At 41.4% G+C, this 27,215-nt stretch overlaps 1 protein-coding gene across 1 annotated transcript in view; it reads right to left on the bottom strand.

Moving 5' to 3' along the window:
- Positions 1-27,215, bottom strand: part of LOC100760319 (neuronal acetylcholine receptor subunit alpha-7) — a 113,065-nt gene that overhangs the window by 9,512 nt on the left and 76,338 nt on the right. The window contains exon 5 of the mRNA XM_027408064.2: positions 1,926-2,005. Within this exon, the coding sequence (XP_027263865.2) occupies positions 1,926-2,005 (80 nt within the window). The remainder of the gene's footprint in view (positions 1-1,925; positions 2,006-27,215) is intronic.

Below are 27,215 nucleotides of genomic sequence, written 5' to 3'. Positions count from 1 at the left end.
TACCCTATCTCAAAATTAAAAGGCATAAAGAAGGCTAGGGATATAGCTCAACAGTAGAGTGCTTTACTTACTATATATGAGGCTCAAAATTCAATCAGCAATAATGTAGTGTGTGTGTGTGTGTGTGTGTGTGTGTGTGTGTGTGTGTGTGTGTGTAAAACTTATACACACATACACACATCACATACATATGACTTACAGAATTACTTCAGATGTCCACAGGAACCTGAAAGTCACTATTGGCATTTCCCTACCGTTAATGGACTGAATCTCCCCCAATCCAAATACACCCAGAAAACTATTTGATTCCATTTCTATGAAAAGACCCAAGAAAGAGTCAGAAAGATTCAAAGGTTGTCTGAGGTTTGCAGCAAGATCAGTTAACTGCCAAATGACAAGGTATAATGGGGACATTATAAAACTGGATTGTAGTGATCCTTTGTAAATTTACTAAAACTCATGGAGTTAAGACACTTTAAATGTATAAGATGCAAATTCTACCTCCATCTGCCTGTTAAAAATAAACACACGAAGGGGGTGGAGAGATGGCTTAGTGGTTAAGAACGCAGGCTGCTGTTCCAGAGGACCCAGTAGTCCCATGGTGGCTCACAACCACTCATTACTTGACTGAAAGTGTGCCGAAAGGCATCACACAGTCCCCTCTGCAAGGCATCTGCAGTGTGGAGGAAGGGCTGGAGTAGGCAAGCAGATGATTTAAGACCGAAGGCCTGAGATGCAACACTCTTTTAATCAATATAAACATCAGTGAGAGGGATATGTCCCTGCTAGATTCAATCACTTATTCATTCACTTATTGACACACAGCCACCTGCAGATGAGGAGTGATGGATTGTAAGGAGAGCAAACAGAGATTCTGTCTACAGAATTCTTATCACCTGCTAACAGGAAGAGCACTGTAAGCAATAGGCAAAACCAGCTTCACCATGCGCTGTGAGATAAGGAAGGGTGGTGTGTGTGGGTGTGGGTGGGTGTGGGTGTTATGAGGAGTTGTATATTCAAGGGGTGCATATGTTGGGAGTGTGTTCTGAGTGCAGCAGCAACCATGTGGCAGAGGGTTTGCTAGATTTGCTAGAAGCAGTTTCAGAGAGGAAAACACAGTTCTTGAAAGTATGTTAACAAATCTTCTAAATGATAAAGTAAAAAATATTAATACCTACATGCTAAAACACACCTGGAATGTGTCTCAAAGGGTGTGAAGCAGCAGTTTCCCAGGCTGTGGATTGCTCAATGAGCAGCCTGGGATCCTGTGAGTCCCACAGTAATGACAGGCAGGGAAACAGAGCAACCCCATGAAGCTATTTACCACCAGGAGGTTAAGACGAAGAAAAGAAAGGAGTTGAGGAACAATCACCAGAGGATGCTCCCTTGAAGGCACTGGGTATTGCATGTAATTCGAGCAATCCTGAATTCATGAACCCAGAGTGCCCACTATTTGCCCAGCGCCACAATACCTGTCAACTTTGTGTGCCAGCTGGGAGGGGATGAAAGAGAAAAGGCCTGCCTATCAGGCTTATGGGTAGAAAGAAGGGTTAGAAATGACTCAACAAAAGGAGACTAGACTGTGAATTAACATTAATAAGGACATAAGACAGACCATGGCAAAACCATCTGAAATGGGATCTCAAATCAGAGATGACATCTAGAGTGAGTTGAAGAGACACGTGAGAGTTCTGATGGGAAGGGGAGGGTGGGAAGCCAAAATGGAGCCAGTCCTCCCCTCAGGAGGGCAGTTCTTTGGACACCAGTCCTCTCTTCAGGAGGGCAGTCTTTGGGACACCAGTCCTCCCATCAGGAGGGCAGTCCTTGTGACACCAGTCCCTCCCTTAGGACGGCAGTCCTCAGAACTGATGCACATACTTGCTTAAATTTTCTCACTGGATGGAGGCCAAGGGAGTAGATCTTACCTGGAGGGAGATACTGGCAATGCCCAGATGCATTTACCAAGACATTGGTGTGGAATGTGGCATCAAACCGTTCATCAGCACTAGAAACAGGAAAAGGATTCATGAGCCAGAACCTCCAGGCAGTGGGTTTCTTACTGTCCTTAGATTTGTTGTGCTTATGGGTCAGAAAGTAGCAGCTTTTTTTTTTAAGCTTCCTGCACTGTAGCTGGACAATCTCACATCTTCCTAAGAGAACCAATGTTGCTCACCTGGAAGGCCATCTTAGTGAGGTGCCAATGACCACTCCCATTTCATATGAACTGTGATGTCCTTTCTGTTGCTACGATTAAAACAACTTAGAAAATAAAGATGTATTTGGCTCACAACTGCAGGTTACAGGAAAGTCAAGGCAATGACAAAGCATCACACACATGGTCAAGAGCAGGGAGAATAAACACAGAGACCCCTATTTGCTTTCTCTCTCAGCCAGCTTTAGACTCTTACCCTCTTCAGGACTCCCTGCCATTGGATAACATTATTCTGAGGATGAACAAATACCTAGTCATCCCAGATGAGGAAGAATACCACCAAAATCCAACTTGATGAACCAATAATTTTCACTGGGAAATTACAGGAATTACAGGAATTACAGGAATACTGGTTAGCGATTACTTACGTGGCAGAAATGACACAAAATACTTGCCCCATCAAAGTCTACCCCAGAATGAATGACAACTCAGAAATGACTGAGTTGGCATACACTGCATAGTCTACAGTAATCTGAGTAATTTAAGTAGTGTCCTTTCCAGCTAGGTCAGTTGGTCTAAGACCCTCCAGGCTCCCCAGATTGTCTTTGCCTCTTTCAGGCAGCTCAGATTAGCTCTGCTTCTTCCAGGTAGTTTGGCTGGCCTTTGTTTCTTCTAGGGAGTTCAGCCGGTCTGAGCCTCTTCCAGGTAGCCCATTTTGTCTAAGAGTGTCTCTCAGCAGTCCACACAGCTTACATATGCTTGGAGGATCTGGTATATTTAGTCATTTTAGGGATTTCCTAAAGCTCTTGAATCTTATTTCCTGAACTCACCAGATTCCATGCAGGATGGAATATTGTGGATTAGAACATGTCTTAATGGGCATCCCTCTAAGATAAAGGGTTTTATTTCCGAGGAGATTGTTATACAACACCTGCCTAGGGAATGGTGCTGCCTACAGTGGGCTGGGTCTTCCTAAATCAATTAGCAATCAGGGCATCCCTCCCTGTTTGCACACAAATATGACCACAGGCCAATGTGATCTACACAATTCCTCATTGAGACTTTCTTTTCAGGTGAGTCTAGGTTGTATCAAGTTGACAGTTGACTAACAAGTACAGATGTTTTCTACCAAGTATCCAATACAAAGTTCCTATCCATCATGAAACCTAAAGGCAAGAGATGAGAAGTATGGCATGCCTACAGTGCCTACAGGAGACCCCATGAAGCCAGGACTTTATACCTGTGTGACCAAAACTCTAGTTCCAATCTCTGGAATGGGACTCACACTTGAGTAGTGTTAACAGATGTTTCTGAATGACTAAAACCACAGGTGCAGGATCTGGGTACCAGCAGGGCCCTAGAGATTCCAGAAAACAGTGATGATAAGGTGGTGGGTAGATGGCAAATTAAGTGTTTTACACGAATGTACCCCAGCTTTATCCCCTATAAGTACAGACAGAAGTTATGATTAGAATAAAGGAAACACATGCACACCAGAAAGATTAAAGCAACTGTTAAAACTAACAACTTGTACCAACCATCTCTTATGTTTTCTATATTATAATGTTTTGAGATCTCAGAGCTAGATGAACCTGCAGGGGCTTCCCTCTTAGGATCAGGCAGTTCTTAGACAGAAAGATAGGCCAAGGGTCCTATTTTTCCTATTGTTGTCATGATAAACACTACAACCAACAGCAACTTAGGGAGGAAAGCATTAACTTGGTTTGTAGGTTGTAGTCTATCATCAATGGAAGCCAAAGCAGGAATCTAGAGGCAGGGATCATAGTAGAGAGTACAGAGTAATGCTGCTTCCTGGCTTACTCCACATGGCTTGCTCAGCTTGTTTTCTCATATGAACTCCTACACAATAATAGTATCTTGGTTAGGGTTACTATTACTGTGATGAAACACCATGACCAAAAGCGACTTGGGAACGGAATTATTTCCTCACAGCTCCATATGACAGCTCATCATCAGAAGTAGCAGGGCAGGAACTCATTCAGGGCAGGAACCTGGGGGCAGGAGCTGATGGGGATGCTGCATACTGGCCTGCTTCCCTTGGCTTGCTCAGCCTGCTTTCATATAGAACCCTTAACCATCAGCCCAGAATGGCCTCACCCACAATGGGCTAGGTCCTCCCAAATGAATCACTAATTATGAAAATGCCCTGCAGGCTTGCCTACAGCCTGATCTTATGAAGGGATTTTTCTCAATCAAAGCTTCCTCCTCCTAGCTCCTGTCAGGATGACATAAAACCAGCCAGTACACGCAGCATAGTCCACAGAGGGCTGGGCCCTCACATATCAATCAATAGTCAAGAAAATGTCACATAGACAAGTCCATAGGCCAACCTGATGGGGTGGGGAGTAGTTCCTTAGTTGTGGTTCCTTCTTCTTCCAGGTGATTCTAGTTTGCAGAACTAACCAGCACACCAAGCTCCAAGAGTCTTTTCTGAATCTAAATGAACCAAACTGGAGCCATACTCCTACCACCTACTCCACCAAGCTCTCATACTCAGGGCCCTCACACCCCAGTGCTGGCAAGTGGGAACTGTCTCTTACAACCACAGTATACTACATTATGTTAGTTAATGGTAAACCCATCTGCCCCTCAGGATGATCAACCCAAGGAAATCAAAGCGAACACCACTGCCCACTTTCTTCCTCTTCTGTGCTTTCTGCCTCACGTCCAACCCAGTGCTTTGCCATGGTCCTCTTCCAGGTTCTCTATATCTTGCTTTGGGAACTCATTGGAAAAATGCAACACAAAGCAAAACAAATCTTGCTTAATGATAGTCATTTTCTTGTTCTCATATCAGACCATACCAGATTAAGGTCAATTCTATGTACCCTCTGTCAGTCAGCCTAGGCAAAACAGTGAACTTCCAGCTCAGTGACAGAACCTGGCACAGGCAATAGGTGAAGGATAATATAGGATGACACTGGATATTTTACTTGGCTTCTGCACACACCAAACACACACACTTGGCTTCTGCACACACCAAACACACACACACACACACACACACACACACACACACACACACACACACTCACACACACTTACTCACACTCATGTCTCAAAATAAATAGAAAACCCAGGCATCCAATCAATTCACTGGCCACACAGATAAAGTTCCTCTTACTTTGACAACCAAGGGCCCCAGCTATGTGCCTATGTGGACAGCACCTCACTCAGACAGCCTGCTCTGTGTCCAGGGTCCCTTAGATGAAAACTCAGAGTCACAAGGTACTGATAATTCCTCTTCCCTGGGAAGATTATTTACATAATCATGGGTAAATATTTAAAAATAAAAAATACAAATAAATGAAAGTGATGAAAATTTACTTCCTAAAAAAAGTAATATCCTCCCCAAATTCAAGAATATATTACAATTAGGAAAATGAAGAGCAACATAGAAATCAAAGCTGTGGTTGATGAAATAATTTACAATAAACGGTGGGAGGTCCCATTGGTAAGTTTCATGGAGGACAAATTGAACAAAGATCACACATGCTACAAAGGACAAGGCCAGCAGAGCCTACACCATTGACAGGAACTCCACTGGAAGACAACAGCCAGAGTGGGAGGGAGGGAGGGAACCGCCAAAGAAGAAATGACACAAAGGAATTTTCAAAGCAGAAGGAAACAATTCAAGTGTGACAACACGGAGAGGTGTTTACAAGAACATGAAGGCCGCAGAGAGCTGAGTCCCATGCATCTGTCCTTGAGCAGCTTTAGAAAAATAAGGGGGGTGAGGAGAGGAGGGAAAGGAAAGAGAGAGGGAGAGAGGAGGAAGAGAAAGAGAGTGGGGGGAGGGGGGAGAGTTTTATACTCAACTGGGAAGGGAGAACAGGGTCACTATGATGTACAATGCAGACAGCTAGAAAACCTGGGGCCAAACTGGAGAGAGACGCTCTTGGGTTGGCAAGAGATGGGAATCATACAGAAGAAAGTGTATTTTTGGAACACAGACTTCTGACTTTATTTTGTCTTGTTTGAAGGCAGTGTTTTCTGATGTGTAGTCTGGCCTTGACACAAACTCTGAATCCTCCTGCCTCAATCTCGCAAGTGCTGAGACTGCAGCTGTGCATCACACCTGGCCAACGTCATGGATCTGACTAAAGGCATACTTCAAAATATCCTAAGAGGTAATTCTTCTGTTACTGCAGTGCCCTCCACTCCCTGTGCAGCGTAGTCAAAAAAAAAATCTCTTATTCTTTTTTACTTTTATTTATTTTTTAATCTTACAGCAAGGGGAAAAAAGCAACTCAAAGGGGAAAATGTATAAGGATGTCAAGTTTTGGATACAAAACAAAATAGGATGAAGTTTAAAGGGAGGGAGGAGGAAAGCAATTCATCCTGGATGGGCTGCAGCACTAACAAACACATCTTCCCCATACCCAACTCCACGGGGAGAGACAAGAGTGGGAACATGACTGTCAGTGAGCCACACTAGAGTGACCAGAGGGGACCAGCTGACATCACAGCTTCCACACTGACCCAGCATAATATTGTGGCTTCCCAGCTAGTTCCCTGGAAACCCAAGATTCTGGGGACACACTTCAGATTCTCAGAAAACATTTTATTTTCTTTTGGTTGTAGATGGAAGTGGAGGTAAAAATCAGCCCACACTCAAATGACAGGATCTGAAGTTTTAGGGCTTCAAAGACAGCCTGTGTACTCATGCGGCTCATTTTCCTCCTTTCTGAGTGAAAAATGCAACAGGGTCTATTTTCTTCCCCTCAATGCACACACATTTGAATCTTACACAAGTCCCCGCATAAGACTTGAGCTTGGCATTGCCCTTTTAAGAAGTCATGCTTGTACTTACAATGTCTCACAGTGAACCTGTGTTCCTACCAAGGCTGATGATGCACAAAATCCACAGAAAGTGTTAGGTGCCTACTGAAGCCGAGTATTTTTATATTGTTTGGGGATTTTCTTGTGGCTGACTCTTATATTTATAATAAATACTACCTTGGGAATTTGTAAGTTCCATGATTCAATTATGAAAACAAAAAAAAAAGCAGTCCCTAAAGGCTTTTCCTTCAAGTATTTAGATCGATTTAATTGAAGAGTTCTCAAGACCACAAGAGAAATGGGCTACACACAAGCAAAGACACTGTTGCCATTAGCAACGGCAAACCTGGGTGACTCCAGGACTTGTGAATGTTGTTCATCCAAACAGAGCATTGAGATGGACTGGACTGTAACAGTGCAGCTGCTATCCAAACAGACCCTTATGTTCAGGGTGGCAGCTTCACAGTTCTCTTCCACAGGCAAATTGATTTTATCAATAAGTAATACTAAAGCAAATGTGCTAATACTACTTATTTGTTCTGAACAGTAAGGCTAGATAAAAGATAGGTTTAAAAAGAAAAAGGGCCTGTTGCAAAGCACTGAGTTTAAAAATAGCTCTTCTTCAGAAAGCCACATGTCCAAACCCAGATGTGGACCTCAGTAGCTCTGAATCAGTATGGTGACCACATGGCCTATACCTGTGCCAGCAGAGCTGCCCTATAGATATCAGAACACAGCAACCACTGTGCAGGAATCTTTACCCTGAAAGCTATAATACTGGAGGCTAGGGCAGGGCAGTCCACAGAGTTCCACTTCACTCTTTCCTCTGCTTTTGTGTGTATCTGAAGTTTTTGTATTAGTTTGAAAATGGTATCTTTCATTCCTCAACAACTGGAAGACACACTGCATGCGCACAGTTCTTAAGGATCAGATCTGGTCCTGTAGTCCCATCAAGAGCTGCCTTGACAGGCTGCCTCAACTCTCCACCAGTCAGGGAGGACATGAGCTTGGTATAAGAGAGCTCTGAGCTCCATCCCCACATCTACCAAATAAAGGAATGAGGAAAATTTAACTCAAATATTCAGATTAGGGTTCTCTACCTTTCAGATGGTCAGGTGAGCTGGGCAGATCTCTGCAGGTAAAAATGAAGTATCAATGTTCCTGGCAGAGGACATAATGGCATTATATTGCCAGGGTAAACTGAAACGTGGAGGTTCTGGGAAACTGGACCATTGATGGGGAATGTCGTTCTGTGTATGTTTATCTTATTGGTTGTTGAATAAAGTACTGTTGGCCAAAGAAGAAGCAGGTTAGGTGGGACTAGGAGTCAAGGCAGATGCTACAGACCGTACAGTGTGTAAGCAATTATTCAGGAAAAGTATCTTGGAAGCAAAATGGGGGCAATCTTGGGATTCCACATTCTGCTTTCAGAAATGCAGTAAAAACCTAAGAAAGGAGAATCTGCAGAACTCAGCTAGACAATGCAGGACAGGACTTAGAGATCTCCCTTCTGCACACCTCCTGAGCTCAGAGTACCTGGTTCTGCACCCAAAGAGAATGTCCCAGCCACCTCAGCTCTTTCTACAGCACTGACATCTACTGCAGAGCATGAGAGACCAATCCTATGCCAGGAAAGTGAAAAGTGACCACGCCACCCATAGAGGAGGATTTACTGGCCTGAGAAAACCAATTCGATATTTAATCTCTAGGAGGCTCAGCAAGACCAACACATGGAGGCAAGTATTCACGAGAGTGAAACTGTATCTAGGAACTAATGAAGAATTTTAAAAGGCATCCAGCCGCACTGTCCTGCTGCAAGTAGGGATATACATACTATACTGATGTGTGAAATTCATCATGTGAGTTAAGGATGACTCCTCATGGATGAGGTCTCCTGAGAAATCAGCCCATTCCCTCTGAGTTCTTAATATAAAAAAGATGGAAATATGATTTATCTAAAAAACAACCACAACAAAAACAACAAGAAAGGAGGTAATCCATCTGTCTCAGAACACAGAGAGTTTAGGCAACATTGATTTCAAATTTCTTAAGAAAGACAAGGAGTAGTTGTAAGATAAAATTGAGCTTTTGTGATATTAAACAGGCCCAGCTTTGAAGCAAAAAATAGATAAGCTGAATTCAATGAATTTTACATAGCTGTGTCTATAGCTAAATACCTTGCATAGATACTCTGTTTAGTTCTCCTTTTTTTCTAAATGTAAAGGGTCTTCAATCAGCTACCCATTCAGTCTATCACATCCCAGGATCACAAATATTTGAATACCACCAATTTTTATGATCATTTCAACCTACCAGAGATCTTAGGAGCATGAAACACAGGTAGGAAACTTCTTGAATAGAGCACTTAAGAAAGTGAATAAAATAAAAGTGTGGCTAAAAAGGACAGAGGGGTTTCAGAAGGGAAGGAAATGGGAGGGAGTGTAGATCAGAGGCTACAAAGTAAAAGCTAGGCAGGGTAAGTAACAATACACAAAACATGAAGTTTAAAAATAATAAAAGTTGTACTGTTTGGGAATTCCTATTAAATTCATGGAGTTTGCTGCCTCCCCACCCCCACATACAAAAATAGCATGAAATAGCTATGAAGGATGATGAGGACATCGTTTATTTCACTCCAGTGATATTTTTACATTTACATCTCCCCTAATACTGTTTTATACCTTAAATAAAAAGAATGTAACTAATATTGGTGTATCCTGTCTTTTCCAATTATGTATTCAATTCATATGACACCATGCATGTTTGTGTAATAACTGCAACTATATTTAACATTGGAGGCTCTTAAAAACATGCTCTTAAATAACCCAGGTGATGCTACTCAGCATCAACACTGTTTCTGCATGTCTGAGTCCAGCTGAACATCATTAGCACAAGGAAAGTGTTTACACATAGCAGGGCGTGCCCCTCAAATTGCTTCTTTCTCTTTAGAATTCTCTTACCTATTAGAGCTTTTGCTCCACATTGTAAATTGCAGGTTCTATATGTCCAATCACATAAACATCCTGTTGGGACTTAAATTTTGTTTGAGAAAATTTGCTGTCTTCATGGCATTGTGTTTTCCAGGCACACACTGATGCAACTAGACATCTAAGAAAGGTCTTCTTCAGTATACATTGATAATGTTTAACACCTACAGATGCTGGCCATGAAAACTGTCATGTTACATTTTCTAATTGTCTGTTGTAAGAGAATGGAAATATAGTCCATGGTTTTTTTATTGTTTTCCCCCTATTTAATATATTTTTGTATATAGACTATCTGGGAAAATACAGTCAATGAATGATGGCATTTTGTTCTTTTCTAGTCTTTTATGCATTTACTCTTCTTATTATTTAAAATCATGTAGTTTCTAGGAATTCTTTTTACATAATGATAAGTAACAGTTTTATTCTGTTCCAGATACTGTAGTTACCTACTACTCAAGGAGCACTTTCATAGCCCTCCAGTGGATACAAGAAACAACAAATGGCACCAGCTACTAAGTGAGTTTTTGCAAGTGCATACCTTTTTTGAAGTTTGATTTATAATTTAGTCACAGTGATATAATCAATAGCTATGAGATTTAGGCATGATATATGCCTGTAATCCCAGAATGTGGGACCTGAAGAAGTATCATGAATCTGAAGGAAGCTTGGACAATCAGCAAGGTCTTACCTCCAAAAGTATGATTAGATTTAGTAGGGAAACATTTTAATTAAAATTTAAGCATTTATGTTTGTCAGTGTTATTTTATACTAGGGGAACTTTCCTGCATTTTTTTAAAAAAGCAGATTGATTAAAAGGATGAAAAGGTAAATCAGCCTGAAAGACAGTATCTGCAAAAAAGCTAACTAGACAGAAAAAGTTACCAAGCCATAGAGAGCACACTTAAAATTCAACAATGTGGAAACAACTCCATTGAAAAGATGGGCCAGGCAGTTCAACAAACATATTACCAAAGAGAAAAAATAACAATGAGTGGAATCTGGGAAACACAAATTAAACCAGACACTACTACATACCTATCAGAATGGCCAAAATCCAGGATGACAACAGTAAATGTTGGTAAGGATGTGGAATATAAAAGACCTCCCTCCCCCCATTCTTTGTGCTGGGAACACCGAACAGTAAGTTGTTTTGGAAGAGTTTGGAAGTTTCTTACCCAACTAAACATACGTTTATCAGTAAATCTAACAAGTGACTTCTAGAGTTTACCAGAAGGAGTGGAAAACTTGTACATACAACGCTATGCAACTGTTGGAGGGATGGATATGCTGTTCAGTAGGCAAGTGGGAAAACTGTGGGAAATCCAGACCACGGAAGGTCATTCAGTGGCAAAATGAAATCAAATGGCAAGCCATGAGAGGATAAGAATATATCAAAGATGCAGATGCATCTTGCTAAGGGAAAGAAGCCATTCAAAAAGATTACATGCCGTATGGGTCCAACTTTGACTTTCTAGAAAGCGTAAGGATTGAAGGGAGAGGATGAACAGGCGAGTAACAGAAGGCATTCATGGGCAATATTAATATGTTGCCAGTCAGCGGGCTAAGGGTTCAAATATTAGAGTCTCTGCAGGGCTTGTCTATTAGGCCCTTAGAATTTAGACAGTGTTAGAGTTCACAGCCTGAGTTCTGAGACCATGGCACTGAAAATTTGGTGGTGTCCTGCAACTCTTGACCACCACTGTCTTATAGATTATCTTCTACGGTTCTTTACAGCTTCTTCTCCTTTAGTCTCAGCACTCAACTTCCACTGGTGCAACTCTCCTTTTGTACCTTCTTTTTCCTGTATGGGACACTCATGAACTGTTCTGCTATTTCTTCCATTATCAGAAACCTTTTAGACCCCAATGGCCATTGCTAAGAAAACTTGAGTATCTCCCTTCATCAGAGACAGCACTTGGAAGCCAGGCTGAGAGACGGGGTATCCAACAATGCTCTGGAGAGAAGGCACTGTGAGGAAAAGTCTGGATGACTAAGGCATGGGATGCCCAGACAGGACAGATTGTTGACAAGCCACTGCCAGACAAGGCCATGTTTCAGTGTGGGTCAGTTGCAGTCTGGCCAACACTGTTCTAATGCTGCTTCTGCTGCCATGCCACCCTCTGCTGACTCTGCTGCTCCTGCCTTCGAATTTCCAGCTCAGCCTGCATCCTTGAAAGTATACAGAAGGCAATTCAAATGAAGCCTTTTATTGGACCTAAAGCTACATTACCACCAGAGCCAGGGCAAATGAATGCAGTTAATTCCCTCAGTAGGAGAAGCCTGCTTAAGTAACAAGGGTATTTGAACAAATCACGGCCACTTGTTTGGGCTAATCATGGTCTTGCCACAGTCACTGACACTTGTGCTTTGGGACAACCACAACGGTAGTTAATATTAATCACACCACTCTATCTCAGGGGAGGTGCTCCCCATTTTGTCCTCCCTAGCCAAGATGGAATAGACTCATCTAGAGCTCATCAAAGTTGATGACAGTAAAAAGTCTGGAACAAACCATTTCCAATAGCCCTGGCTGCCCCTGAACCTGAAGAACCAGCCTTCACACAGTGATCTCAGGGAGTCCACCCAGACAGCTGAGGATGGCATATGCCAAGCCTAGCAGACTGTTAAATGAATAGTTCAGTACTTTTACTCAAGACAGCTGGTAAAGCCAGACAGGTGCTACTTAGGGTGTCAAATTACCTTTGTTCTCAACATCTTTGATTAATTACAGGAAAATGAACATCAGGACTGATTACAGTATGAGCATAAGGAACACATTAACACTAGCAGTGATTTTAAAAGATTCCAATAGTGCTTTACAATAAATATTTGACACTTGCCCAGGACCCCAGTGAAAAGTGGGTCCCACACCCTCTTCTGTCTTAAATGTACTCTGTAGAGTAATGGTAGAAAGGTGCCATTGGCTATTTATTTGAATGCATAGAATGTACAACTCCAGGAGTGTACAGTAATGTACACTATGGACTCTGGATGATAATGTCAACCTAGGCCCATCAATTATAACAAAGGGATGACACAGATGGGTGAATGATATGAGGTGGGTGCTGTGCATGTTGGTGGGCAAGGGAGCTACAATTGTAAAATTGCCCTAAAAATAAAATATAGGGCTGGGGATATAGCTAACATGTTAAACTCTGCAGGCCATGGATTCAATTCAAAGCAGCATAAAACAAACAAATTCTTTATATACATTTAAAAGTCAACATGAATTTTGATTCATATTTCTACTTTTACAAGTTCATATTCTTTAAATTTCTAAATCTATTGGCACAGACGTATCTACAATGCTGTCAATAGATTTTACATGTCTGTCTATAGCAACAAACTCCGAAGTCAGTAAACACATGCAACACCTTCTTTCCTTTGGAAATTACTCCCCAAGGTTCTTTAGTTCTATTAGTTCTTTTCAAAAACCAATACTATGGATGTCTATTCTATTTTTCTTATTTAATGAATTTCTAGTCTTTATTAATCCTTCTTTTTCTCTTAAAACTGTCAGTGCCTTCTTGAGATTGGTATTTAAGTCATGAATTTTCCCTTGGAATCATTTCTGCTGTAAGTACTGGAAGATACATATTTGCATGGGAAACATACTTGATAACTATTTCTACACTGTCTACTAGGGTATATACTTCTTTGGATGCTTGCTTTTTATAGTCTGTCTTTTTTGCTTTTGCTCTCACCTCTTGCAGACACATGGTTCTTACAGATTTTTCTTCTTTAGTGTTTACTGAGAGATTTCTGGGTTGCTTTTTTATTGTTAGTTTTGTTTTTTAAACAGCTTACTAATCTGTGTAGTTTAACTGCTTAGCTGTGCTGGGCTGTTTCGACTATGCAGGTTGTGAATTACTTCTCCACTCACTCACTGTATTTTCTTTCTCTATGCTCTTGCATTTTCCCATTCCTTCCCCTCTTACTACCTATCTGGTAGATAAATATACAACTCCTCTGTTTCTGCTGGTAGTTCTCAGTCATCTTTAAACTGTGTATTCTACTTAAGCTGGCATCTCCATAAGTCTTCCTGGGATGCTAAATAAGCATTTTACTCCATGCACTGTATAAACACTGCACCTCACACCACTCTTTTCCAGTACTTTAATTCCACCTCTGCTTTTTGGGCTGCTGGTGGCCTTGTCCTGAATTTTTAAACTACTTACTTTGCTCACTTTTTTCATACTTGACTCCTAAATCTATCTTCTGGTCATGTCTTTTATGTCACTGTGCATCCGCATGGCCAATTTCTTCGGTCTTTGTTTCCCTGAAGATATTCCTGATTTTACCCTCAGTGTAAGCATGGTTTAGCTTGGGACAGAATTCTAAGTTGACAATTATTTTCTTTTAATGTTTAAAAGTATTATGATAATTTGGGGTGCCTCCTGCTGCCTTTAAAACGCCCTGAGTCTGCCTAATTGCCACCCCTCCCTCTTACGGTTATCACTTTTTTCTCCATCTTTCTCCAGAGCCCTCTTTGGCTTCAGCATTCTGCAGCTTTATTTGCTCAGCATCTCTTTGGCTCCTTTCATATTACACATCTCTCCTCAGACTCCCATCTCCTGAACCTGAGGATTTATGTTTTAGACGGGTATTATTAAATTTCCAGCAACTCTTGTCTTCTGTACGGAAAGCACTGTTTCAGTGGAACGATCCCCTCCCCCACAACACACAGCAGCGTTAGTGGCTTCCACCCCGAGCTATTTTGCAGCTGTCTGTAGATTACAGGCAATTGACAGATATAGAAACTGAGCTTTCTGGGACTGGCTTAATTGGTAGAGCTTTGACTCCCTGCCCATTGTAGATAAACAATTTTAGTGTTCAAATTTCCAAATCTATTTATGCCATTTAAGTCTGTACTGGTTTGGCTTTTCCATTAAACTGTCCAAAACATCTGCCTTGCCCCATGTGACTCAATACATTCTGAAGCATGTTCACTTTTTTTTTTCTCATTAAAGTCGGACCGTCCCCTGTTTTCTAAAGATATTCTTAATGCTTTCCCTTCCTTCTTACTGTTGCTGCTTTCCATAGTGTTAGCCAGGAAACACCTTTTCATTAGGCAGGTAGTCAGGAGTCTAGTCTCTCTTGATAAGAATTCAGCCTTCCAGACTGTTTTAACATGACCTTGGACATCCTGTCTGTGTATATCCACAGTTTACCTAATCTAAAATTAGCTGTGCGTTCTCTCAGGGGCTACTTATACATAGGCAGCATGTGTGAGGACCTGGCGCAGAGATAACAGGAGTGCAGATGTCACATCTTTGCAAATGCTGCTTACCATTCTCCTACTTCCCTCTGACTCATGCAGGAAATTGCTTCTGCTCCATCAAGTGCATCTCACCTGGCATCCCAGGCCCACCCTGAGTTTTCTAATCTGATGACTACTTCTCATTTCTACCAATCTTACTTGATTCTTGCTTTTTACATGCTCCACAGCTCTTATCTTGTGTTTTCAACTCTAAATTGTGTTTAATTAGGTCCCTTTTACTGTGTTTGTAAATGCTTACTCAAAGTGATCTGACTCTTTATTTTGTAATTATAACTTAAAAGAGTTCATTTTCAGCAGTTTTAAAATTGTTTTAATCCCAATGCCTTTCTGTGTAACTTTTTAACATACTAGGAGGATATGGAGCCATCAAGCTGTCTCGGAGGGTAATGGTGACTATCTACCAAATGTGAAAACCTGGGTTTGATCTGGGAGACCCACATGGTAGAAGGAAGTAACGTCAAGCCTTCCTAAGATCACCACATGTGCGCTGTGGTGCATGTTTGCACCTGAATGTACACATGTGTACCCCCGCCACACACACACACACACACACACACACACACACACACTAAGAATGAAATAAAAGTAAGAAGGTTAAACTTAACAGACACAAACACAGTCCCTGATAGGGGTAAGCAAGGAAGGAGAGAAATGAGTGGAGTGGAGTCTGTGGCTCCCTGGAGCCTCTCAGCACAGGCACCAAGCATCACAGCAGCTTGAGCCATTTCTTAGTTGGAAAAGCTCATGTCTCAAGTGCTATCTCAATGCCGCCATGTCCGCACAGGCACATGAAGCTTACTGGCTGGCACACTGGGATTAACACTGAATTTCTGCAAGGCTACAATGATTTGGGACATTCTGTGGAGGTTCCCATGTGACACCCAAAGGACTGCTCTGCAGCTTCTTCAGAGCCCCTCAAATCCCACAGGTGATGCTTATGTAAGCAGACTGAGGCTTTCCTGTGTGATGTTAATGGAGCACCTCATTTTTATTGAGAACTCAGCGGTGACAGCCCTCTTCCAGCACAACCTAAAACAATCAAGCTGTCTTTCCTTCCTTTGTGTAGATCTTCCTTTGTGTAGATTGGGATTCCCCCATCCCCACTTCCTAGTGATCAGGCTTTGGATGATCTCAACCTCCTGGATTCCACACACCTCATCACCTGTGAGAGACAGTGCACAGGCTATCCTCCCCCTTGGTGAGTAATTAGCTTTGTGACCTGCAACTGTTGATTGAATTAACCAGGACACAGTATGGGAGGAAGAGCTGGGCTTAGCCTCACTAGCCTGTTAATAGCTTTCGCATTCCTTGTAACACAGAGTCCCACTTATTCCACAGAATTCCATGTGAAGGAGTTCATGAGATACAAATAATAATAATAATAATAATAATAATAATAATAATAATTTTCAATTCCCAAATCATGTGATCCAGTGTGCTCTATCAGCTTTAAGCCATGGAGAAAGAGGAGGAAAAAATGGCCAGTTAAAAAGAAAATATCATGATTAATGTTATTATGTATGCTAGGACTCATCACTGGGAAGTAACTGGTCTAATTTGTTGTTTTGAGACAGGGTCTTGTTAAATAGCCTACACATAACCTACACTGGCCAATTCCTGCTCTATCACTTAGGTGTATGGACTAGAGCTGTGAGTCACCACATCTGGCCCAGTATATTTTTAAAGCATTTCTTCTTAGTAAAGAAACTGACCAATGCTAATCTGAATAGATTTCAAATAAACTAAGTATATGCTTTCAGAAAAATAGCAGCACCATGACAACACAAAGGAAAATCTAAGGGAGCTGTAAGGTTCAAATGGTGACGAGCTCTTTAGTTTAGAAGAAGTCATCTAATTGGCAGGATTGACAGACATATAAAACAGAGAGAGAACAAAGCTGGCTCCACTTCAAGTCCTTACCTGCTCTTCTGTGAGTAAACAGGCAGTTCAAGCATTCCCATCGCTCCCTTTCCCACTCTACTCCTCTTTTATGGATACTGTGAGGAAAGGGCTGCCTGTATAGCAGAGAAGGCTCTCACTATGGAACCAAACAGACTTGATTTTGAATTTCCCAGAGTCCATCAGGATTCAGAAAGTAAGTGTGTGTGTGTGTGTGTGTGTGTGTGTGTGTGTGTGTGTGTAGTGTCTGTTGTGTAAAGACACAAAAGCTATGGTGTCTTCTTGTGGCACCCTAGATGGCCTCTACATCATTATTTGTCCTTCTAAACTGGACAAATAACTGCACATAACACATAAAACCATGACTATGAAGGTGCAGAGAAGCCAGAAGAGTGACAGACAGTACTCTGTGCCAAGAAGAATGACACGAGACTAATATATTCTCATTCTCTCTAGGAAAACAACATATAGATATTAGTTTGCCCCCACCACCAAATGCAAACACCAAGTCCCTTCGCCACAAGTCCAGCGAAGGTCTTGTGTCTTTTGATTTTTATCAGATGAAAAAAAGACATCTTTCCTATATATGGTTAAAATGATGCTAGAAAAGGTCAAGTACTGGTGCAGGGCTTAGTTTTAGTCCAGCAGTAACAAGCTTCCATCTACAGTATCAGTGGAGGACACTCAGGGAACTGGACTTCCTTTTCTGACCCTCCTGCAGTAACAAGAGCCTTTGTTTTTTCAGTATTTATGGGAACTGCCTAAGAAGCCCAGGCATGGCCTCTACCTCACAGGAAGAGCTGATACCTCCTTCCTCCACTTAGGGTCTCACCAAGTAATGACCAAAGTGTCTAGGATATAACACCCATTTGTCTACTGGGCAAAACCTTTGGAACAAATTAAATTCTACAAATGTCTACCACCTCAAATGTTAAGAATGTCACCACACAAGATCTGGACCTACAGTGTAGAATTAGCTACTTCACTGTAATCCATCTACCGGATGTCACTATCAATGCCTTGACTTATGATTTTCATTTTCTGATTATAAAAAGCTCATGTAACTACTTCTACAGTGGAACATATCCTTCATGGAAACATCTATCCAAGATTCTTCTGATCTAGGGTTGCTCATATTTGAATAAATTTTCTCTTAATCCATTAAAAAAATCATCAGCCATACTAAAAATCTAAGCAATTCTTAACTCTAAGGGAAAAAAAAAAGTGATATATGTTGAGGCTGAATTCTCTGACTTGCTTTCAAAATCACTCCCACACTAATGTACCAGAGAACAATTAGGAGTGTCCCTGAAACAAAGCAGAAAGGAGACGTTCTCAGCACGAAATGAAATAGTAGATAAAAGAGAAGTTAAGTGGAAAATTGGAACTGAAAAATAGAGTAACTGGGGTTAGAAACATACAGGCAGGGCTCCATAGCAGAGCAGACAGTGCCACAGAAAGAACGTGTTTCTGGAAGGAGGATGGACATTATCCAGTCTGAACTGTAAGGTCAAAGAGAAAAGTACCTTAAAAATGAGACCAAAGCTTTTGGGGCACGAAAGATGGTAACAGAAGACCTAGTAGTGTTTGTGTCCAGTCAGTCTCAGAAGCAAAAGGATGTGAAAGAAAACGAGACTGAAAATTATTTGAAAAATCAATGGCTAGAATCATTCCCAAATTAAGCAAAAGATAAAAATCTATAGTTAGGAGGCTAAGTAAAACCAAAGTTGAACCCAAAGAAAACCTGGCCAACACTCATTATGATCAAACACCTGAAAACGAAATGAAAAGGGAATCTTAAAGCAGCAGCAGATACAGCATGGAAGGAAAACACAACAAAATGCTAGAGTTGATCAGAGACCACAAGCAGGTGCATAAATGTGACTTAAGTGCCGACAGGGAATGACTGTCAGCACAGGACTCTGTCCTTGGAGACACTGCTAAGGAATAATGAAAAAATGCCGAGACTAAGTGAGCTAATAACCAGGAAAATCACTTTGGGGGAAAATGCCCCAAGGAAGTTCTTGAAAACAGAAAATAAAGAAGATGATAACATTTTTATATTTGGACCAGTAAAAAAATGTAAACACCATTATACACATAAAACTTGATCTATATGTAACAGGTAATACCCCAAACCACCTCAGGACAGGTAATCAGATACTCTCAAAATAGTATATAAACAAATTCTCATTTTATTTTCCTAAAGATGTTTAGGTTAACCTACTGAAAGGAAGGGAAGATGAAACAGTGGAATAAAATACATATAAAACAAAAATGACTACAGGACCATCAGGCAAAGTAGACCTTTGAGCATAGAAAAGTGTGAGAGACGGATGTAAATTCACCTAGTGATAAAACCTCCATCCATCAAGAAGACACAGTAATCAAAACTGTGTTTCCAAACAAGGACGCTACGGCAGTGGAGGATGCACAGGGGCACCGCCCACTGCCCACCAATTTGAATTTCAAAACTGACTACCAACAACAGGGAAAATTACATTTTATTTTATTATTATTATTATTATTATTATTATTATTATTATTACTATTATTTTTTTGCCAGCACCTTTAAGCACTGAACAGGACAGACAAATCCTGAGCTACAAGACAGACCTCAGTAAATTAAAAAAAAAAAAAAAAGTGACACATCAGTTGTAGTATCTGTTCACAGTGAACTCACAGAATCGACTCCATTTCATTTTGACTTAAGGTCAAAGAGATTTTGCCTGCCCTTGCTCTTCCGAGGTGAAAGAACAAGGATATCTGGCCTAAGATGAAAATGCAACAGGATGTGTGGTCACTGCATGTCCTGCCTAAACAACAGAACACTTAACTCAGGAGTAGTTACTTGAGGTTTTGCTTGTTCTTTGTATCTCGGTAAAGATACAAAGATACTTAGATTTTTAGTATGGCTTGGTAAAGATGATCTTCTCCCCCTCTTTTGATGGGGTATAAAAAGACTTTGAACAATAAACATGGGCAGTTCAGTATTCACTGAATGCCCTCCCGGCTCTATTTCTTGTCTTTTGTCTTATTACTTTCCTGGATCCATACTCCTCCTTCCAAGCACAGACTGGGCAGACTAGCAGGTGGTCTGGACAGAAGCCCTCTGCCCCCCGAAACTGGGTTACTACACCCATGGAAGTTTTCACACCCATAGAAATGAAATACCAATTTCTAATCCATGACCCAAAGAGAAATCAGCGTGGAAATCCAAACAACCCACAAAGAATTGAATGAAACTAAAATGGCTCTCAATAGGAACTAGCTAGAAGCTCAGCTGGTGAAGTGCTTGCTACTCTACGTGAGGGCTTGGTTTTGATAAACAGGAGTTGTAAAAAAAAAAAAAAAAGCTAAACATGGTGTCACAAGCTTAGAATCCCAGTGCTGGGGAACAGTAGCCAGCAAGATCCCATGGGGTGTGTTGGTCAGCACCTAAATAATGACACTGAAATTTGTTCTCTAACCTCCAAATGCATGAACATGCACTTGTGAACACACACAGATAAAAAAAAAAAATCAGTGCATTAGATCTGGGAAAGTAGATAATAGTGATAAGAATATCACTAAAGTCAATGTTCCCATTAGGAAAGACACAGTTTGGAAGCCACACTCTCTGCTCACACATCTCGACCCAGGAGAAGAGAAGCTTCCTGGAAAGATCAACTAGTTGACAAACCCAGAAATCATTCTGGGTGTACCTACAGACCTACAGACTAGATATCAAAAGGATGTCACAGGGGTGGGGGCAGACCCCAAACTCCCCACACATTAACAACATAACAGGAAACATGTTCATTCCTTCAAAACCATAGATCCCCCAAACTCAGTCAATGGATATAGGTAAGCCTGCAGAGCTCTAAAACAATCAAACAAATCCTCAGTTGATGCAAAAAAAAATCCAAAACCAAATATTTAGATTCTGCCCAGGAGAATTCTTTCAAATATTTAAAGAAAAATCGATAGAAATTCTACTCTCTTCCAGAAAGCAAAAGAGGAGAGAACAATTACCAATTCAATGCATTTATTTTTCTGGCAACCAAACCACACAAAGACTGTATAGAAAGAAGAAAATAAAGCAAAACCCCGAACTAAAGCATCTACCTTCCCTCATACAATCAGATAAAAATCCTAACAGAAGATCAGCACACACAACTCAGTAGCAATCAAGAGGAAGTACACATGACAGGCATGGTTTGTCTAATGAGTAAAACAACTGGCTTCATGATTGTAATTTTATCAACAAAATCTGCCATATTAACAAGCTAACAAAGGGGAAGAATATGATCATATCAACTCATAAGGGAAATATTAGTGACAACTTTCAATATCCATCTGTAAAAAAAAAAGGTTCAGAAAACTAAAACAGAGGGAGCTGTCTTGGCTTAATAAAGAGCAAAATGCTACAGCTAGCATTCTACTTAATGGTACAAGACTGAACATATGGCTCCTATGATCTGGAAAAAGAGGGTGTTGACACCTTTTGGATATAATATTGGAGGTACTAACCAGGAAAGTAAAGAACACAAAAGGCATGGAGAAAGATACAGAACTGTTCCTGTTACTAGACTCCCCATCCAAAAACAAAAACAAAACCCTCTTAGAACTTGAGAAAGTATTAAGAACAGAAGATACAATGCCAGCATGCAAAAATGTGTGCCTCTGTGAAAGCAATACAAGAAACAGAAAACATTGAACCTGTGTGGCTGTGCCCCAAGAAGCTTTAATAAACACATCCAACACAATGGAGATAAGCCTGGGCACAAGATGCTGGTGAAAGAAATAACTACCATGATCACAGATGGGAAGACAACACAGTGAAAATGAGAATGCCCCTCAAAATGATATGTAAATTTTTACAAGTTTTCTATCAAAATTCCAGCAATGTTTGTTTTTAGACACTTTTGGGAATTTATAGAGAGAGATTAAAAAATTAAAATATCTGAAAAATTTTAGAAAGAAATGGGGAGAGACATTCTACTGTAATGTATAATTCAGGGTTCTCAAGGAACAGAACTTACAGAGTGGTCCTCTCTGTGTATATATACATATGTATATATATATATATATTTACATACACACCAACACATATATAGTTTATTAGAATGCCTTATTGGACGTGGGCTAGTCCAACAGTGGCTGCCTATAAATGGAAGGTTTGAGAATCTAGTGGTTGTTTAGTCCATGAGGCTTGATGTCTTAGCTGGTTTTCTGTATATGCTGGAATCCTTAAGAAGTGGGCTCTAATGCCAGTGAAGGAATGGACTTGAGAGGGAGAGTAAAGGCAAGAAGAGAAAGAGAGAACTTCCTTCTCCCATGTCTTTTATACAGATTGCCAGCAGAAGGTTCTGTTCAGATTACAGGCAGATCTTCCCACCTCAAATATCTGGATTAAAGATTTATCTTCCCACTTCCAGATTAGAAGTGTGTCTTCCCAATTCAAACCACTGTATTAAGAAAGTATTCTACACAGATATGCCCAGTCCTTTGAGTTTTAGTTAATTCCAGACATAGTCAAGTTGACAACCAAGACTAGCCATCACATGGTACTAAGTTTTACTGGGGAACTGAAGCAAACAACACTGTAGCATTAGCGGCAGGAAAGACACAGACATTGACAGAAAGAGCTGAACTGAAAATCCAGGAATAGACACAGCAACCATGATCAGCTGATTTCTACAAAGTCTAAAGCACTTTAGAGAAGAGGTGCAGATTTTTGTTTTATGGAGCTACTGCAAACCCATGAGTAAAAAGATAAACATCGCTGGAAACCACACTCATTCTGTAATAACATTATGAACAACAGACTTAAATGCCAAACTTTTACCTATAAAGGGTTTTTTTTTTCTGGGATATAAATTTAGGTGTGAATCTTTGGGGCTTAAAGTTAGGCAAAGACACCAAAAACATAGTCTAGCAACATTTGATATAAGTAGACTTTACTAAAATCAAACAAAACACACTTTTACTCCATGAAACAGTCTGCTAAGAAGGAAAAGATAAGCCATCAGGGGACAACATCACACACACAACAAAAGACTCACATTTGTAATATGTAAAAATTAATTTTAAAACAGAACCCTCAATGACCCTATTTGAAAACAGACTATAGACAAGACAGAGATTTGATCATTAGCTACTAGAGGAATGCAATTTAAAACACAGTGAGACACACAATTGCTCCACACCCATCACAATGGCTAATATGGAAAATGGTGAGGACAACTCCTGGTCAAGAGGCAGAGAAAGCCCTCTCTCCTGCTCATATTTCCTGTGGAAAGGTACATAAATAGCTGCTTTAGGAAGAAACCAGCCATCTAATTACTACATAGTCTACCAAGTGCTTATGTGTTCAGACATGGAAATTTATGTACACACATACACACACACAAACACACACACACACAGACACACACACACACACACACACACACACAGAGAGAGAGAGAGAGAGAGAGAGAGAGAGAGAGAGAGAGAGAGAGAGAGAGAGAGAGAGAGAGAGAGAGAGAGAGAGAGAGAGAGAGTCTGTGTAAGAATGCTCATAGCAACTACATCTGTAATAGAAATAGAAACTGTAACTCTCCCAAGTAAATGTTTAAGCAAATTGTGGTCCACCCACACCGGACCTCTACTCAGCCAGTCTCAGAAGATGGAGAACTTTCTGAGTCCATGTATCACTGTTCCTGAAATGTCTTAGTCAAGGGGGAGAGCTGATTAGTGCTTCAAAGGGTTAGGGCAGGGTCTTGGGATGTAATCATAGGAGAAAGATGACAGATCTTTGCAGGGATGGGGAATTCTTAGCTGCAATGACAGTTACACCGATGCAAAACAGCAATGCTGAGAATTATACATAGACAAATGTATGTAAGCCAGGAAATTTTAACAAATTTTGCTTCTTATTGAAAGAGGCTTAGAAATTAAACAATGTATATTTCCCATGACCATAAGCCTTTACGTTCTGAAATCTGACATTCTCTTTGCTTTCCCCTAAATCTGAAGATCACTGACAAATGAGGTCAACAAAGCCACCATACAGTAAATGACAACCCCAATGGCAGGTCAGAAAGCACAACCTTCAAAGCCAGTTGGCCAACAGACAGTGGATAGAAAGCATAGGATTGGTTCTTAACCGTGTAAGAAGTGTCAGCTTTGAGTAGAGTCCACACCATGTTCTGCGTCCTAAGAACATCAAAAGGACCGTCAGAGGCACAGCACACCTCTCCTATTAACTAAAGATGTGCATGGAATCCTGCAATGGCTCATTAGAGTTGAGTAGCAATGCATCCATGGGAGAAATGAGCAGCACAGCCAGTGCAAGACAGAAGCATTAAGATGCTTACATCCAAGGCCCTGCTCCTTCTGCACAAGCCCTGTGGTGAGAGCCCTATTCATCATTCTGTTGGTTTTCCCAGGGACAGCAGGAGGGAGACAAGATTGTAATTGAGGTTAGTGCATGGGCTGAAATTCACAGCTTTCAGCCACCCAATTCCTCCTGGCTTCCACCTAATTAAAGGACTGCAAGCCGATATTCATGTGCCCGATATTCATGCGCAGCAGGGCAGAGTCTCACACAGTTGGATCCCGGGGGACCACTTTCAGGTGGCAGACTGCCGAATTTCACCTTCCACACCTGCCATATCAGACCCTGTAAGACACAGAGCAACCTCCAGTTGTTAGACATTCAGGTGGTTCTCAGAGATAAAAGAACATGAGGCAGAAGTCACAAAGAGTTGCCAGCTCCCTAAAGCAGGAGGATGTGAGGTTCAATGAGCCAGACAAGAATTCGGGAGCACACGAGATCGTCAAAGCCAGTCTGAGATCTCCTCTTAACTCCCTCGATGAGTGTGTCCACCTGGTACCACAGTAATATAGCAGTTCTAGAACCTCGATCCTCAGACCTTCATGCAGCAACCCTGCTGCAACATCCAGCTGTTACCCAGCACACAGGGGAGCCAGGAGTGGGGGGGGGGCAGAGCAGACATCTGCTCCTGAGCTGTTTCACTCTGTTGAGTCCCCAGTTTGTAACCTCCTAAAGTGATCCGTAGAATGTAAACCTGATTCTCCCTCTCCACGTTTTATGGTTATCAGCACTAATGTGACACACATTCCATCTCAATTCACTGAGCATTCTTCGACAGCTAACTCAGCTGCTAACTCATCCATGCTTGAACCACATATCGGTCCAAGTTCATCAGCTGAGTAATCATCTAGAAGTAACAACATCATTGGTTCATACTCATAATATTGAAATCTCTTGTTCTTGTTTTCTCTTGGTGTTCTGGCTTGGGTCTCTATCACAGAGGTGAGCATGGGGATATAGCTATTACCTATGCTATTTGGAGACCTCCAGAGGACACCACCAAAAGAATATATCATGCATACAGGGTCGTTTGACATGACCAGAGGGTGGATAGTCTTGTGAGCTGGGAAAAATCAACAAATGCTCAATAAAAGCTGAGATCTCAGAATAACAGGTACTAATGATGCTTCCTCAGTCTGCAGCTGAGGCCTGGAGGCTCCCTTGAGGGTCTGTGGTGAGCTGAGGCCTGGAATCTCCCTCATTGAGGGTCTGTGGTGAGCCTACATGCAAAGGCTGCTGGATCTGACATCTGACTGATACTCCAGAGAACAGCAGCATCACTCATCCCTTGCAACTGTGGGGGTTTCTGTTCTTCTGTTCTTCCTTCCATCCAGCCACAGCCTATCATCTGCCACTCGGTAAACCTTCCCCTCCATCCCCTGATCCACTATCTCTGGAAACCAGAACATCTAGACTTCTCTCAACTGTAAGGCCTGGAGCAGCTTGTTAGACACCTGCCTCTTGGCTACGCTGCTGTCATAGCAAGGCTCAACAGAGACCAACCAAAAGTAGGCCTGAAGTTTCAGTTTACCCTAAGGCAACACCTGACTCTGTGAAAGACCACAAACTGGGGCCACCCAGGCACCACCCAGGAAAAAACCAATCAGCATCCAAGGGGAGGGTAAAGTACCTACAGTTCCAAAGGAGATGCCTAATGTTTCTACCATTGTAGACAGGATCACCAGATGTCTCTTAACCCAGCACACACTCATCGCCTTTCACCATGACAACACTAGACAAATGTCAGCCAATCAGGGATCCTGAACCTTAGAAATCTCTCATGCTAAAAACCCCACCCCGACTGAGCTCAGTGCTCTCTGTTCCTGCCAATACATTAGATACAGGGAGAGTCCAAGCTGAAACCTGAATAAAGACTCTTTGCTTTTACATACAGGATTGAGTCTCCTTGTTGGTTTTCAGGGACTCTGCAATCTGGGCATAACATCAACCCAGTCAGTCAAGTAGACAGGTAAAACTGACCATTATAGTACCAAAGTTGTTTTGGAGCAGCTTTGCAGAAAACCAAACTGTGGTTGGCTCAAGTTGCTGTTTCTGTAAGAGTAGAAAAGTTGTCCAATTAAAAACTGGGGTACAGAACTAAATAGACAATTCTCAATAGAGGAATCTAAAATGGCTGAAAGACACAAGAAAGTGTTCAACATCCTTAGCCATCAGGGAAATGCAAATCATAACAACTCTGAGATACCATCTTAATCCTGTCAGAATGGCTAAAATCAAAAATACCAATGACAGTTTATGCTGGAGAAGATGCGGAGAAAGAGGAACACTCCTCCACTGCTGGTGGGAGTGCCAACTTGTACAGCCACTTTGGAAATCAGTATGGCGACTCCTCAAGAAAATGGGAATGAGTCTACCATAAGATCCAGCAATTCCACTCTTAGGCATATACCCAAAAGAAGCACATTCATATAACAAGGACATCTGTTCAACCATGTTCATAGCAGCACTATTTGTAATAGCCAGAAACTGGAAGCAGACTAGATGCCCCTCAACCGAGGAATGAAAAGAGAAATTGTGGTACATTTACACAATGGAGTTACTACTCAGCAGAAAAAAGAATGGAATCTTGAAATTTTCAGGAAAATGGATGGAACTGGAAGAAACCATTCTGAGCGAAGTAACCCAATCACAAAAGACAAACATGATATGTAGTCACTCATATGTGGACCTGCTTTATGATACATTGTAGTGACCATGCTTTATCAGAGC

The sequence above is a fragment of the Cricetulus griseus genome, chromosome 3 (genome assembly GCF_003668045.3).
Source record: "Cricetulus griseus strain 17A/GY chromosome 3, alternate assembly CriGri-PICRH-1.0, whole genome shotgun sequence".
NCBI lineage: Eukaryota > Metazoa > Chordata > Mammalia > Rodentia > Cricetidae > Cricetulus > Cricetulus griseus.
Note: the sequence above shows the minus strand (reverse complement) of the source record. Positions and strands in the feature narration are given on the sequence as shown.